General features: G+C 43.9%; 1 protein-coding gene across 2 annotated transcripts; it reads right to left on the reverse strand.

The window, feature by feature from the left end:
• Window positions 1–1,546: 1,546 nt before the first annotated feature.
• vezt (vezatin, adherens junctions transmembrane protein) lies at window positions 1,547–16,747 on the reverse strand. 2 transcript variants are annotated; one of them, XM_073480543.1, is made up of 12 exons: window positions 16,589–16,747; window positions 15,199–15,336; window positions 10,361–10,450; window positions 10,079–10,263; window positions 9,350–9,634; window positions 7,880–8,026; window positions 7,625–7,772; window positions 7,135–7,508; window positions 6,720–6,913; window positions 6,121–6,227; window positions 5,809–6,016; window positions 1,547–4,599 (listed from the first exon to the last, which is right to left on the reverse strand). In XM_073480543.1, the coding sequence occupies exons 1-12, from the start codon at window positions 16,622–16,624 to the stop codon at window positions 4,046–4,048; spliced, it is 2,466 nt and encodes an 821-aa protein (XP_073336644.1). In that variant the 5' UTR covers window positions 16,625–16,747; the 3' UTR covers window positions 1,547–4,045. The 2 variants fall into 2 exon arrangements, with proteins under 2 accessions (XP_073336644.1, XP_073336643.1); XM_073480542.1 differs by having other exon boundaries at window positions 7,880–8,038.
• Window positions 16,748–16,752: the final 5 nt, after the last annotated feature.

A 16,752-nucleotide genomic window follows, 5' to 3' on the forward strand; every position in this document is an offset into this window, starting at 1 on the left:
CGCGAGGGACTGTGGGAGTGCTGTGTGTGGTGCCGCCTTCACGGACACTCGGTGTCTTATAAACTTCTGAAAAAATTTATTAAATTATTATTATTATTATTATTATTATTATTACTATTATTACGCTACCTGCATTTGTAACTGAGCTAACTAGCTAAACGGTAGCAGATAGCAGTTATCTAACTCTAACTCTATTTCAAGGCTGCTGTGGATGTTTCTAGTGAAATAAATAAAATAACAATGGTATATTTATTTTTTTGTGATGCAAAAATGTGCCAAAAAAATGTAGGATCCCTTATTTTTATTTTCATTTTTTACATAATGACATCACTGATACAATAGGTGTCATAGCTGCCGTTAAGTTTTAGTTTTGGCCCTCCAAGGGAAAAAGTTGGGCACCCCTGCTCTAGTGTTATGTTACCCCCTTTTAGTTGTGAGTATGAAATCAACAGATGGGCAGTTATTACATATTGCACCTTTAAAAATGTTAGGTACGAATTACTATTATTATTATTTATTTATTTATTTATTTCTGGCAAAACTGCATAAAAAAGCAGGTTTTGTGTCACAGTTTGTTTTTCTTTATTCCTCTCTAATGAGCAAGGCACTGCTTATTTGCAAAATAAAACAACAGTCCAAGACAGTCAAGGTTTTGGTGCAGGTGTGTTATCATTTTTCACACCCTATTAAAAACATTTTATAGCATCCATAAATTGTGTGTATCAGAAATCGGAGCTAGATGCGAGCACGTGAAGGCAGCACGAAGTAAAACATGCCGCATCAGCTGAAGTGCAGCTTGTCAACTGCACCTAATGAGGAAGAAACGTGAGGGGAAGTATAAATAAACTGCAGTGATGTCATGTAATTAAGAATATCAGAAATGGAAACATTAACTGAGTGTGAGTGGGGGAAAAAAAATTAATTAAAGCTGTGAACAAAGTAAAGGAAACTAATATTTAATTACATATTGTAGTAGTAATGTATAGTAGGGTTATTTCTATTAATATATGAATTCATGTGTACACAAAGTTTGAGAAGCTGAGACACAAAAAAAACTGCATTACTGGCAAAAAAAACACCTGCTGCAGTCACAGAATTGACCACTAGGTGGCGACGCTACAACACAAAACAACCTAATAAAACAATGTCACTAATAAAGCTGTGGTAAATATAGAAGCAGGTAAACTCCCACCTGATGCACATTGTATTGTCTTCACTGCACAATCAGTATGGGGAGTCAGATCCTGTACTGATGTGTTTAATGCCCAGCTAAAAGGTCAGCGCTTGAGTTACTGAATTATGGTGCTTCCCTTCTTAAATGTATTAAATCCCAAGACAGGGGCTCTTGCATGTTAAGTCCTCAGCCCACTACATCACGTCTGTATGTTAAGTCTCCAAAGGCACGAACGCTTTAAAGGGGGAACACCAGCTGCTGTGCAAAATCCCACATAACATATCAGGTGACTCACCAAACCTGTTTCTTTCCCCCCACAGCGTGAGAGTCTCTGAAACACGAGCGCCAGAAAAGACTTCGGGATACAACGAACACTTTCAGAATGGTGTTTTATTTCACGTTGGAAAATGCAGGAGGGGGGTAGACCTCACCCCGAGAGAGAGAGAGAGAGAGAGAGGGTGTAGGAAGGGTCAGAACAAGGCAGACATGGTGACAAGAAAGACGGGGAAGGTGGAGGAGGAGGAGGGTGGGGGGCATACATCAGGGCTGTCAGACTCTTATGGCAACTTCATATGAAACATAAAGTTATAGATTGCCCTCACATGAGAGAAAATCCACCTCTTTTTTTTAATTATTACTATACCCGTACAGGTATTTGATTTTAAACCTCGCAGCAGCACAGTTCAGTGAATTCATGCCACACGCTTCAGTCTTTAAAGTGTCGAGTCACAAACAAGTCCGTCTTTATCTTCGCTCCCCTGTAAACACAGATTTTTCTCAGTCTTCATGAATTATTCTTAGACAACAATAGCGTTGTATTCCAAATAGGATCGTGAACGTGTGCTCGGCTATGTGTCCGCGTTACCGTCGCCACCCCCCCATTGTGTCCGGTCAGACAGCAGAGAGAGATGGATAAAAATAAAGAGCTGATAGTAAAAATAGCATCTCACTTCCTCTTCTTGCAGAGCTCCCCTCTCAAATCTGTAAGAATTAATGTCTTCTGGGATCAACGTCCTGCTCGAGGTGTGTTCAGATAGACGGCAAAGTGATCGTGTGTTAGCGTGACCAAAACATCCAATGTCCCAACTGCAGTGGTGAAATAAAGTATTTACTCAAGTACTATACTTAAGTACAATTTAAGGCCTCTGAAGTCCTGAAAAATCAGTTTTTAACTTTTAACTCATTTGCACAACAAGTTCTTGTGACGCTTTTGCTACATTTCACCGGCAATAAGCTTCAGTTGAATTCTGAATGCAGGACTTTTACTTTTAATAGAGTATTTTGACATTTTGGTAAGTTATAGCTACTTTTATTTGAGTTAAAGATCTGAATACTTGTTCTGTTGGTGTATCGGTTTCACAGTATACTGCAGTGTGAAAACTCACGGTTATCATCTCATGAACATTTGCTTATCGTCAGTGTTGAATTCTACCGTATTAGTGTTATTAAAAAAATGTCAAGTTTATATCAAGTTTCTGTCAAGTGCCTGTCAGGACATAATATTTAAACAATTAGAATAAAGCATAAGAACTGCTCTGTTTTCATACCTTTAAAGGGTCATTGTGAATTATATTAATAATTGTGTAATACTGTATTCTTAGGCCTTAGGTTTACTTTAGCTGTGTACTTTCACGCTGGCACCTTTAAGCCCCATGTTTGATTGATTTCGAGGGCATAAAAGATTTAAAGTTCGATTACCCAGCCCTAGGATTGGGCCAGTGTGAAAGCTTGCTTGGCCTGGGGCTAGTAGCTCCTTTAGCCTGGGGCTAGTAGCTCCTTTAGCCTGGGACTAGCAGCACCTTTAGCCTGGGGCTAGTAGCTCCTTTAGCCTGGGACTAGTAGCTCCTTTAGCCTGGGACTAGTAGCTCCTTTAGCCTGGGACTAGTAGCTCCTTTAGCCTGGGACTAGTAGCTCCTTTAGCCTGGGGCTAGCAGCACCTTTAGCCTGGGGCTAGTAGCTCCTTTAGCCTGGGACTAGTAGCTCCTTTAGCCTGGGGCTAGTAGCTCCTTTAGCCTGGGGCTAGCAGCACCTTTAGCCTAAGAATGATTTTAGTCAACTGGGCAATTTGCTCTACATTTTTTGAGTACTGTGAAAATCTCGTTCCGCTGTAACCATATCCACCACTGACCAACTGACATTATAGATTATTGATTGTTAGCTATCGAGCAACAGATGCAATGGCCGTGTCTGGGGGAATGTGCCTGTTTGAAACTCCCGTCCCTTCTGTTATTTCCATGTCCTCTTATTTCTGTTTCACGAAGCCCTGGGATAAACTCAATTATAGCTCAAGAAGAGATGTTTTATAATCACACGGACAGATCTTGGCCGTGCGGGCGATATCTTCGTGTTCTGTCTGAACACAGTTAATCCCACTGTATCTCAGAAAAATGTTCCCAGTCTTTCCACTCCCCCAGCCTGTAGCTTCTCCACAGTAACTCAAGACTGGAGTGCTTTGATAACAGTGACTGATGAGAAAACTGCAATTAAAAAATCTCATTTTTACACATTTTCTTTTTTATGTATGGAGCCAATCACTTGTTTCTTACAATCTTTGTTTCCACGTCTACTGAGCGTCTGTGATCAATATACACTATGTGGATGTCACCGAGTAAACTGTCGACATTCTTCTGACCTTCACACTGAAAGGTCATGTTTGTTGTAGTGGTTCTGGTACCTGAGTTTTAACAGCAAAAGAGCAGGAGGAATTGTGGGTAATGTACAGTAACATGGACGGATGGGTGATAGTGGCGTAAATTTGAGATACCTCCACACCAGAAACAGTAAAGATGGAACACAGACCCATCGATAAAAGACAATCAGACATAAATACAGTCTCTGCTCAGTGCTCCGTTAAAGCAGCGGGGTTTCATTTTAGTCCTTCTCAGGGGCTCGTCTGTCGTTCTCTTCTTCATCTTCCTCCTCCTCCTCATCATCTCCGAACGTCTGCTCCTCCATGTGGACGAGCGAGTGGGAGCGAGCCGCCACCTGAGCTGCGAGGGCGGAGCTGAAGCTGAGCGTCGCTGACCCGTGGATCTCCGTCAGTCTGTCCATTATAGTGACAGCGGGGACTTTAGGGTTCAGGAAGCAGTCCAGACCATTCTGGCCCTCCCCCTCCTCCAGGACCCCGTCGTACTGGTGCAGCTCGGATGCTCCTCCTCCTCCTCTCGCACAGACCAAAGTGCCTCCCACATCCCCCTCCTTCGCCTCCAAACCACAGCTGAACTCCGTCACCGGCTCCGTGGAGGGGTCAGGCCTCACCCTGCCATCTCTTCCTTCCTCTTCCTCCCCTTCGTTTCCTGCAGGGCACTCTGAAAGGTGGTTTCCTTCTTCGTCACCACTTTCTACCGATCCCACAGAAGCCGCAGCGTCTGACGGCTTTGAGGCGGGATCTGAACTCTCAGGGTGAGCTGACGGCGTCACAGCAGCTGCAAGAAAGAAGAAGAAATAAATCATTTAAGGCTGAATCGATATATCAAGTTCCAGTTTTAACTTCGCATTTCAAAACTGAAATGATTGATTATTAGATAGAAAAGAAAGACTTAACAGAAATATCTTCTGGGTACAGCTGGTCATCATAAATTAAAACATTCTGGGGTTTTAGACTAAAACAAGCCTCGAGTTAAATTTTTCACATATAATCTGCAGTTCCAAAAATGTTGCTAGTAATAAAAAGTAACATTTAATTCGTGATAAGGGTTTCAGTTTTGTAATAGACACATAATCAAAGAATGTGTCCAAGGTTAGCTTCATTTTGTTTTTGTTTTTTTCAAACCGTACTGTATATAACACGACTATACTTCCCGACAGAGATTTTATTTTCAGATGCTTGGGTGACACTTTATTTCTTTCTTCTTATATACAATCAGCTCTGATGGTGGAAAAAGTAACAGCCAAAAAAAACACAAACACCCAAAGACGGGAAAACAACACTTCTGCCTCGCTTTCCAAAGATAGTTACAAATTAGTCTTGCTTGGTCCTCGCTTAACAACACTGTGGAGAGAGGTCTGCCTGCACGCATTATCATTCTGCCTTGGGGACAAATACACTCCGGCTTGTTTGTGTTTCTTTAAACCCACCACAATCGTTGTGGGTGGCACAGAGCCCAGGATCCAGCAATGGTGTCTCTGCATGATAGTGTCAGGGAGGAACTTTTTTGTGTGTGGAACATTTGCATGTGGGGCGGCGAGCCTTGGCATTAAAACGGCTAAACCGCCGCAAAAGAAAAGGTGACAGCAGCTAGCTTGTTTAGGTCTGTACAGCTGGCGACCAGGTTAGGGTTTTAGGATTACTTGCCAATTTCAGAGTGTGGGTTGCTAGCTTGGAGGCTGTTGGTGTTGTTTCCCATAGAAACGGGGATTCTGTAAACAGTAGCACACAGATAGCGGAAGGAAAAGAGAATGGCGTCTGAAATAGTCGACCAATGGCAGGTTTATACCAACGGTGTACATCCTGTGAGTCAGACTAGTTTGGAAAAACTGATGTTTCTAGCAAGGCTGCTTTGATATTACTTTGTCATTTCATTTGTTTTTGTGTGTATATTTTGACTGTAAATAAAAAAATTAAAAAAGCCTCATTCCAAAAATATGAACTGTTATGACAGGAGAGAGACGAGATGACATGGGCGAGAGCAGACCTTGGTCGTTGAAGAGCAGCTGCTTCCTCTTCATCCTCTCCCCCTCTGACGCACGGAAGCCCAGCACAGCTTTGAGCTCTGACAGGACGCGACGGGACTCCTCCCTCTCCCGCCGCTGCCGCTCCCGTTCCTCCGGTGAAAACATGTCTGACCACGACCCTCTGCCTTCACTGTCAGAGTCCGAGTCGGACACGTAGGCCTCCCACTCCTGGTTCACATGAAGCAGAAGCAGATTGACAACAGGGAAACAGAACTAAAATGTGTTGAGAGAATTTGGATGCGAATATTGTTGCGGTGGGCATTTGATCTCACCAGCTCTTCGGGGACAGGGTCTCTGTCCAGGATCAGCGGGTAGGATGGAGGAGGATCAGGGATCTCAGGTAGAGGAGGACCACACTGATCCAGACCCTCAGAATTACCTGCAGAGATGATGTAGACCGACGTTATTGCAAAAATAACACACATGACCTCAACAACTTGGTATTGTGTTGACTGCTCTGCTCTGATTGGTCCGCTTCTTGTCCTATATTCTGAAGGAGCTACTTCCTCCATGACCGGCTATAGTCTTGAGTCATTGTGAAGGAAGGAGGAAGTCTAAAAATAGGCTCAGTGTAAATATGGAAACCAATTTACTACTAAAGGGGGCGTCACTGTTCTGTGGTCTATATTTTATGGCATATTGAGAAGAACAGTTGTGAACTAGCACTGAACGCTACGACCTGCCCTCATAATGTATGTAAATGAGCATAGGCACACCGCACCATAGGACAACACTGGTTTTGCATTTTTGTGTGATCGGTCCCCAAGAGTGGTATTAATTTCCTCATCATCATGTTGCCAGTTCACCTACAGTGTCTGCCCTTAATGTCAGTAGGTTTTCTATGTGTGTGTTTGTGTTCCACCCAGCCCACCTGGACAGGCGTTGACCCGTCTCAGCATGCGCTCCACCTGGCAGATGGTGTCTTCCCAGCAGCCGGTGCTGGCCTGCATGTGAGGCTGCAGCTGGTGGAGCCGGTCGCTGAGGTCCTGGTAGCCCTCGAACGTCAACTCCGGCTGTTCTTTGGACACCATCAGTTTCTCCAGGTCGTCCTCTAGGATGATCATCCTGACGAGATCAAGGCAAGTTTTCAATACAATACGTTACTGCAACGTGAAACAGAGAGTGCTGCCTCGAGCTAGAGTGAAGTCTAGCTTTAAAGTTTGGGTGATGATGAAGTGACCCAGTTTCCCCACACTGGTCATTAAAGTCTCATCACATCTTATGGGAAGTGTAGAAAGAAGGCAGTCAGGATGGTGTGTGAGTGTGTGTGTGTGTGTGTGTCTCACTCGCTGAGCAGGGCCTTGAGGTGCAGCTGCAGGCTTCGGATGGAGGTGTGCAGGGTGTTGAGCTCTCGGCATTTCTCCCTGGTTCTCCCTGTCCTGTCGGAGCCCGTCGTCCTCAGCTGGGTCTCGAAGTGTCTGTGGAAGTCGTAGCTGCGTTGCACTTCTCCGAGGCAGCTGGCCAGAGCGTGATGGAGGGGCTCTGTCACTGCCGCGATGGACCGGTGCAGCAGGGGAGGATTAGGAGGAGGAGGGTTGGAGGTGGAGGTGTCTCCTTTGGGTGCGACCTCCTCTGGCTCCTCTATTCTTCGTGGCGACAGGAGGAGAGCCAGTCGACGGAAACATTCAGAGCTTTGTCCCACCCACAGCTGGAAGAGCATCTACACGAGGACAAAACAACAATCGATACATAAAGCTGAATTATGCCCTTTTATGTTTGTTTTTTGTTATCTTTCCTCTCCTATACTTGTGTCCACACATAACCCTCAGGCCTTACCTTCAGGGCAGGCAGGCTGTAGTCATCTGTCAGCTCCTGTGCCTGCTCGTCGCCCAGGTGCTCGATTCCCAGGCCGAGCCCCAGCTCCTTCAGAGGCACCGCAGACACGTAGTTGGTCACGTTATCGATCTCAGAGTTCAGTGGGAACGTTTGGAGGGGTTAAGGACACATCACACTTTTGTGAAAACAAAGTGTGCATCCATTTTTCTCTCATAAAGAGATAAACTCACATAAAACTACATTTATAAAGGATATGCCTTGAGCATGTGACAGGTGGCTCTACGTGAGGCTCTGAAGGCCGTGCGGAGCGCCCGGTACAGGGCCTTCCTCAGTCCGATCAGCTGCTGGCCTCGTGGCATCGCCCCCGGCCCCGCCCTGCTAAAGGAGCTGGCCGCACTCACCCTGTCGAGCAAACTTGACAAGTGAAATGTGATACAACTGTGGAGACGTCCCAAAGAAGCAGGGGGGCACACACAACACTGAACGATACGACACTAACAACAAGACTAACAAACTGAGACATGTCAGACATGGACACCACACAGGTGTTAGAAACACAAGACAGAATGACATGCTATTAAAAGGAACAGCTCGACATTTTGGAAAATACAAACTCAATTCCAAAAAAGTTGAAAAGATGTGTTAAACATAAATAAAAAACAGAATGCGACCACTCACTAACAAACTGTTTACTGACAACAGTCTAACAAAGTGTTCCTGAGCCCATGTAGTAATATCCTTCATAAATCATGTGTTTCACAGAGTGTTGAACCTCGCCCCATCTTAGCTTGTGAATGACTGAGCCTTTTGAGTCTGCCCCTTTCATACCCATTCATGACACTACCACCTGTTACCAGTTAATCTGTTCACCTGTGGAATGTTTCAAACAGGTGTTTTTGAGCATTGCACAACTTTCCCAGTCTGTTGTTGCCCCTGTGTGAAACATGATGCTGCCATGAAATTCAAAATAACCATAAATTTAGGTAAAACATTAAATCTATTATCTTTTTGATGTCTAAAAGGTTAGAAATGTATGTTTTACAGAGCGTCAGAACTTTTTTGGAATCAAGATTGCACATTTATTCGCTTTCTTACCAAGAGTTACATGGCAAATTCGATAGGACTCTCATGTCTGTGCAGTGAATATGAAGCTTTAATGGCACCTGGTTAGCTTAGCTTAGCACAATGACTGGAATCAGAGGGAAACAGCTAAAACAAAAATCCACCTACCAGCACCTCTGAAGCTCAATAATTAACAGTATGTATCTACCAATACCGGAGGAGGAGGATTTTGTTTTAGATTCCAGTCTTTATGCTAAGCTAAGCTAATTAGCTTCTGGATTTACCTTTATATTCACTGCACAGACATGAGTGGCATCGATCTTCTTATCTAACTCTCAGCAAAATAGTGAAAGTTTCCCCAAAATCATGAACCATTCCTCTGTTTTACTTGGTGATTGAGGTATAAAGCTACATCATTTGTTTCTATAGACAATGCTAAGACTATACACGCTGACAGACACAGACAGTGATCTTAAATTAGTGCTAACATAAATAATTAAACACCTCCAGACACGCTAGCTGAGTTAGGTGAACTAACAACAAAGGAGTGAATTAGCTGAGCAGGCTTGAATCAGGCAGTGACAGTTGTAGTCATGATAAGAAATGCACATCAGCATTATGTGATTGGGTGAAATGCATATAGATGGATATAAAACGACTTACAGGGTGAACCCTCTGGAGATGACCTCCGTCTCCTGCACCAGCCGCAGGGCTTTGCGGGACAGTCCGGTCAGGGTCTTGCTGTTGTGGATCAGCGTCTGGAGCTGCGTGGCCCGAGCGTGGACGGCTCTCTGCATGCGGCCTTGTCTCCACAGCATGACCCCCCTCAGCCCCACCCAGCCCAGCAGCGCCAGGGCCCACGGGGCCGCAGCCAGCGACCACAGGCCCTCGGATGCGGAGCAGAGACCCAGCAGCACCGCAGCCAGGCCGACCAGCCCCGCCATGTCCCTGAGGAAGGAGAGCAGCAGGGAGTTTGATTACTACAACCACAAACTGTTCGTTTGGCAGTTTGGATCCCTGTAGGATCAAAGGGACAATCCATCCATTAGACATGTTATTTTTAAGTCAAAGTCTCTTTTCTTGAAATCTTCCACTAAGATTCTGCGATCACGAGTTAATAAAGTCAAAAATCTTATTATAAATGAGATGGACTAAGAGGAACACTACACAATATAAACACACTCCAATGCTTTTTCCCTTCAAGACATAATATTTCAGAATCCTTTCCTTGCAGTTCCTTATTTACTTTTGTGAGAACTTTCATGAGTTCACTCTCTTGTTTTTGAAGCCATAATTTCAGTTATTCTTCGAATGCTTGGTTTTCTCTGGTGAGCCAATAATGTTGCCCGTCCACTGTTCAGCTCTGTGTGTTTCTTTCCTTATAAAACGCACCATAGGGAAGGCCTGGCTATGAGGCTCGGTCTGGGCAGGGTGCTCGCTCGGCCGGACGAGCCAGAGGGCGAAGAGCCGAGGGTGAGCAGACTCGGGTCCAACAGCTCGATCAGCTCCACGTCCTCCTGCAGCAGCACGTCCTGGTCCAGAATGCACCTCACCGAGTACTGGCCGAACACGCAGTCCTACGAGAAAACAGACGAAAGTGCTTAAAAAGAAATGATGCCTTCCAAAATAAAACAAAAGAGAAGTTGCCAGCATTCCTTTCTGTTTTGTACCTACCAGGTGCTGGCCCATCTTACGAGATGCAGCCGCCTGGTGAATCGGACTCCATCTCCACAAGGCTTCAGCCAGTCTCCACAAGCGTCCTCCCTGAGAATCACACACAGAGGGAAAGTTTTAATTCAGTCAATTAATTCAACTTTTACGCAGGGCTTTCCGTTATTTTATAAATATGATGTAGCCCCAGCGGATCAGCAGAGTTGATACAAATACTAAATGATTCACCTGCAGGTCGTTTCTGCTACCCTGGCTTTACTTCTCAGGAATCACACAGCCATTAAATAACAAATGTGGCCGCTCACAAACATGCGCGCTCACGGTTCAAAGGAGTATCCCAGGAGACAAACGCTTTCAGGCAACAACAATAAGTGCAATGTGTGTTTGTACAAACACCCACTCCCGGGTCTCATATAGCTCTTCTGTGGCACAAAAACCACATGAATGCTTCAGTTTGTTGAATTCTTATTTTGTCGTTACAACCGACCGACTGTTTACGTTTTCGGCATCAATAAAACTCAAACTTTTATTGTTTCAAAATACAAAGCTGACAGACGGAGAGAAGGGATTCTTTTAGTTCAAGAAAAGGAGACAGTCTGTACATCTTTCATCCCTCGCACGCTTTATTTCTCGCATCCTACGAGTTATCCCCAGCGCTGTTGACTACCACTGTAAACAGTCCGGGACATCCAAACTCACCCAGAGTGACACCTCATATGTTAAAGTGCGCTGACATTTCGATGCAAAACAAACCTCCGGCTGTTTGAAATGTTGCAAGTGTTTCCTGCGAGTGCTAAGAGCCTAAAAAGACACAGTGTAATAAAGCCTAATCATGAATAGGATCTACTATTCACTAATCCGCTTAGAGTGTTTCGTGCTGTGGGCCCCATTCTGAAAGGTGTTTGTATCTTGAGGCTTTAATAATGACACACACGTTTCATTCTTTTCCTGCTCAAGTTCAAAACTAAAAAATCCTGCAGAAACCAGAATCACACCATCCTGTGAAGTGCGTTTCCAGTTCATGACGTTATTGACTCAGACTGGGCGGCCTGCGAGCTGACCCTTTTTTTGGAGGGGAAAGCACAAGTGTTATTAGTCTAAAGGCCGCAGCGGTATTGATTACTGTTTGGGAGACTGAGCTTCAGGATTGGGCATTCACACAACACTGCCCATCAGCCCTCAAAGTAGGCCACAACTCTTGTTCTTCTTCGCGGTATCAAAGCGGTTAATCCCACTCGAGATGATGTAAAGCACGTACAGATTAACTCACATATGTCCATATTCTCATCCTGTATGACATCCTGGCGCAGGCAGTTCTTGCTCATCAGTATTCTCCTGCTGTCACGCAGAGAATAACTCCAGCTTCCACACACTGCAATGATTTCTACTATGTGAGGGAATGGATACGCTCAGCACGGACAGCTGTATGTGATAGCAGGTCTGTGTGCGTTTAAATGTGCATCAGAATCACGTTCTGGATTATTTCAGGGATGTGGCGTTTACATGGGACAAAAAAACCTGGTTGTTCATATTCCTGTTTACATAATCATGACAGTGTCCAGGTTTCGGATCGTCTGCCTGCAGGTGTGTCTTGACATCTCAGCACATCTAAAGCATGTACTGCTGAAAGGTTTGACAATTTGGGAAAAACTCTGTTTGGCTCTCTTGATGTTAGACAAGAAGATTGATGCCACTCTCGCTCATGTCTGCCCATTCAGTATAAAACTGGAGCCAAGAGACGGTTAGCTTAGCTGAGCACAAAGACTGACAACACAGGCTAACAGCTACGTTGTTCAAAGGTAACAAAATTCACCTACCAGCATCTGTAAAGCTTAAAAACTAAATTGTTATATCTGTAACTATATCTATATTTTATTCTGCACAAAATCCTAAGTAAAGAATAACACAAAGTGACTCATGAAGCAAAAAAATGCTCATGCAAAAGTTGCTGATTTTCTTTGGTTAATATAACTGTGAAATGAATATATTTCTAATTCAGTCAGACAAAACAAGCGATATGAAGACTTCGCTTTGGGCTCTTTGCAATTGTGTCACACTTTACAGACTAAACAAATCACTGATTAATCATTCATGAAAATAATCAAGAGTTGCAGCCCTAAAGGCATTTATACACCGAGACCAGGAGAGGAGGGACTGGAGAATTGTTATGCAAGTTTACATTAGCGTTGTTATTGTTAGTTGTAGCCCCATACTGGTTAGAAACAATTCTCCAAAGTACATTTATGATCATTTTTTAACTTAAACAGTATTATCACAAATAAATACATACACCAAATATGGTCATATAATTAATTAATATCAAATTACACTAAATAAAACCATAAAACCTTACTTTGTCTCCTGTCTGTCAGCATCAGACACATACCTTTGATTTTCTAGCTTTATTTATTGAGGGAAAATCAACCTTCAAAATCATTTTCCACTTCATACTCACACAGCTACACTATCTCAGCTGGGACTAAGGTAAAAGCCCCATACTGGTGGTCACAGAAGTTTATAATCACCAATCACATTTATTTAAACCAGCCTGAGGATTTGAACCAGAAGACTTTGGGATTAAAGTCCCAGTTTTGGCCTAATCTCACCTTTTAATGTAATTTAAATATCACCAGCTTCAACATACAAATGTATTTAAATGACCTCCAAAATCTTAAAACTGTGGTCCGTCTCCGTCAACAAGGTGTTTTGCCTCGGCTCCGACTTTATCTGAGCTCCAGGAAACTGATCACCGAGGGACGACCCAAAGCTTTCCTGTCTCATCTGAACCCCTCATCCTCCTTAACTCCTTAGAACAACAGTGTACGAGGGAGGAAGCATGACACAAGTACGGAAAGTTCCTGGACGAAGCAAACACAACGCCGTTTCCCGTCGCGGGAGGTGGGGGAGACCGAGGAGAGTCATGTGATCCTCGTCTGTATGAATCACAGGTCGACTCAAACTACAGTCATCAACGGTTGGATTAATGCAAGTGCTGTTCAAAGTTCACAAGGTCATTTGATGCAGAGTTGAAGGGCACACAGATCCAATAAAAGCTGGCAAACATGTAAATATCAGCAAAACACACACACTATTTGTAAGTGGGCGATCACAGAGGCAGATACAACGTCGGAGAGAAAGCAGACACTGGCAGCAGTAATCACATTTGGACTATCTCTTCAAAAATCGCAACAACAGCAGGAGAGAGATGCGAGAGAGAAGAGAGGTCTTCTTTTTGAAAAGGAATCTGCTGTGTGTGATTAAAGAGTAAAGAACAAGCAACACGAAATACCTGCTGGAGTGTGTACGAGGAGCTTGTTGTCATGTCTTGTCTCACTGAAGTGGAGTGAAATAAACCAGAGCGCATAACGGTCTGTGTGTGGTTGTGTGCCAATATGTGTCACTGTTTGGAGTCAATAGTCAAATTAATTACCTTCTGTCTGACTGCACATATCCAACAGTGAACTCATGTGCAGACACACACACAAACACACACACACACAGCCCCCAGGTCAGACTGTTTGTTAGCCCCCTGTTTGTCACTTAGTCGACTTACTTGTTCGGTTCTTTATCAACTAAGAATCCTTTTTTTGATTTGTTGTCTTAAATGATCTACCGCTAAACACTTTATCTGATTAATCCAATGCAGCAACTGACACTCATTTTTTATTATCTATTAATCTGCAGACCATGTCCAAAAAAAGCCCAGAGTCCTTGTTGAAGTCATCAAATGTCTTAATTTTTTCCAACAAACTGTGCTAAACCAAGGGATATATTAGGGATAGTTTTTAAATCATATGAAACAGAGAAAAACAGCAAATCCTTCCATTATAAAACCTGCAAGCAGAGAATTTTTCCATGAAAAAATGTCTAAAGTGATTAATAGATTATAAACAGATTAATCAACTATTTGCTGTCGCGAGTTTTATCAATCAACAGTAAATTAATCTGTAACTCTTTCAAAAGTAGGTTTATTAAGCAGAAATTCCTTTAATTCACACGTTCCATCATCTCAAAAGTGTGGACTTACTTGCTCCATTAGCCTTCCATGATAGAAAATGTAAATATTTTTGTAATTCGGACTGTTGGTGGTTGGGCGCAACAAGCAGGGTTGTTTGGACACCGATACCAATCTCAGAAACGTGTCTGCACCGATCCAATACCACATAACTTATTTATTAGAAATGAGACCCTGCTGCTTCCCGGCAGCATCCTCTTCACCTGTATACAACTTAAAAGATGTTTTACTGCACAAGTAGCCAGTATCCGTAAACAGTGGACGAATTGTGTAACTTCAAGCACGTCCATTAAAGTCTTCTGGCACATTTACAGCCATCTTTATTGATGTGTACTTACCCTAGATAATTACAGCCATTTGTCGTTGGTCAAAATGATAACCATATCTACAGAAAATAACATGTAATGGTATTCAAACAATAATAATGTCTACTTAGTCAATCTAAACACAATGTTCATCACTAAAAAGGCAATTAATTGTAAGATAAGATGATTGTTTGATGCATGATTGGGCCTATGACGGCTGGATGTTCACTAGGATTTGTTTATGTATTCTGTCACTGATAAACAGTTTTATGTAAGCTTGTTTTGTAGAGGTTTTCTGCATTTTATTACATTTGTGTGTGTTCTGCTTTTCATCGGGCTGCAAGATACATCTTTCCTTGGGGGTCAATAAACTTCAGATACGAGAGACGAAATTAGAGCAATGTTTCCATCAACTCTAGGAGCTGATTTGAAGAGAGGCAATATTCTTTTAGAGGGAGACAGTATTAAAAAGGAGAAGACAGGCATGTAGGAGATTTGTGTCGAGCGTGGGAGGAACTCACTGAAGACTTCTGTGGATCTTCATCGGGAGAGTTGAGGTCTCCCTCCTGTCCGCCATATTCGTCCTCCTGCGACGCCGTTGGACATGCCTCAAAGTCTGTGTGGCCTAGATCGTGCAGGTACTGGAAAAGAGGGGAGTTCTGCAAAGAGAAAGAGAGACGGCCGGACATTTGAGCAGTCGTTTGGGGAACGATACACGAGAAGAAGGGGAGAATGGAGACAGATAAAATAGCGCCAGATGGAGGAGAAAGCGAGAAAATGTGGTGATTAAGTCATGAGTCTGATGTGGGCTGAGCTGACACTCATCCCGATTTCGCCCTAGATTTGCCCCAGTGTGAATCCGAAGGTGTCACGCCTCTGATAAGCGAGGGAAAATCCATCACTGATGTGTCAAGCGAGTCTACTTTCCCTCAGGATTCATCAGCTGAAGTTGAGGCTCCACCCTCACCTCCTCTCTCCTCCATGCAGCTTACCTCTCTGCTCGGAGAGGAATGCTGTAAAGCCTAAGTGCCTTCACATGTGAATCTGTAAATCAACAGACACTCGCACAGACACCGGGACTGTCTTTTGAGCCTCTCCATGCACCAAAGATTTGCCTTAATCCTCACTCTCCTGCATGGAAACTGGAATAAACGTAAGCACAATTCATCATGTCATAAGCGTCTCCTGGAGGTATAAACACAGGCTATGCCGTTTCCTACCCTGAACAAAGAAAGCTCACAACCAAAATCAGCCATGAAATAAGCAGAGCACAGGACAAATATCCCGTGCTAGAATCCAAAACATGCCTGACCCAGTTCTCCCCCCCCAGCTGCTGAACATGCCTGTGAACAGCTGCACAGCCTCATCTCAGTTTAATGAACACAACCATCACAACGCACAGATCAGCTGTCAAACAACTAAAAAAATGCTACTCACATGCATTGTCACAGGAAGTCGCAGCTCATGTTGTCACCATCCAGATGTAGGTAGATGTGTGTGTGTGTGTGTGTGTGTGTGTGTGTGTGGAGGGTTGTTTTTTTTTTTTTTTTTCCCAGAACCGACGCATTGGACCTGGTCATCCCCACCCCACCTCTAACTACCAGTCTAGTAGTGATGAAACACCAACAACAATGCGCACCCGAGCCCCGGCTCAGCACCTCTCATGACCACCAAAGCTCCTTGGCGGACGCACAGTTAGCAGCCAGCCAAATGTGGGGATTTGTTTTGGATCGTCAATGCATGGCAACAAGGAAAAAAGCGAGGAGGCTAACGGTGCCTGCTAGCTTGCTACGCTATCCGTGTAAGCTAGCAGACGGAACCAAACGTCTGGGCTACATTTACCCCCCCCCAGTATGACAAAGCATCGGTACCAAGTTTTCGAGAACAAAAACGAGCGGCGGGAATACAAACCTCAAATACCACATCTTCATCAAACTCCTCAGTCATTGCTCTCCGCCATCTATACGCAGCCCGTTTAGCATTCTGAAGTTGTAGGCACAGTAGTCGCGAATAGCAGCCGTTTAGAAGTTGGTGTAGTTAGCCGGTTGCTAAGCTTAGCGCGAAACTACAACTCC

The sequence above is a fragment of the Pagrus major genome, chromosome 14 (genome assembly GCF_040436345.1).
Source record: "Pagrus major chromosome 14, Pma_NU_1.0".
NCBI classification, from domain to species: Eukaryota; Metazoa; Chordata; class Actinopteri; order Spariformes; family Sparidae; genus Pagrus; species Pagrus major.

What these genes read in the sequence shown, in the direction of transcription:
- vezt (XM_073480542.1), bottom strand. Translation starts at nt 16,624, where the DNA reads ATGACTGAGGAGTTTGATGAAGATGTGGTATTTGAG. An exon ending in GTAAGATGGGCCAGCACCTG is followed by an intron (nt 10,264 to 10,360) that starts GTAGGTACAAAA and finishes GTTTTCTCGTAG; the next exon opens with GACTGCGTGTTCGGCCAGTA. An exon ending in CTCAAGGCCCTGCTCAGCGA is followed by an intron (nt 6,914 to 7,134) that starts GTGAGACACACA and finishes TGATCTCGTCAG; the next exon opens with GATGATCATCCTAGAGGACG.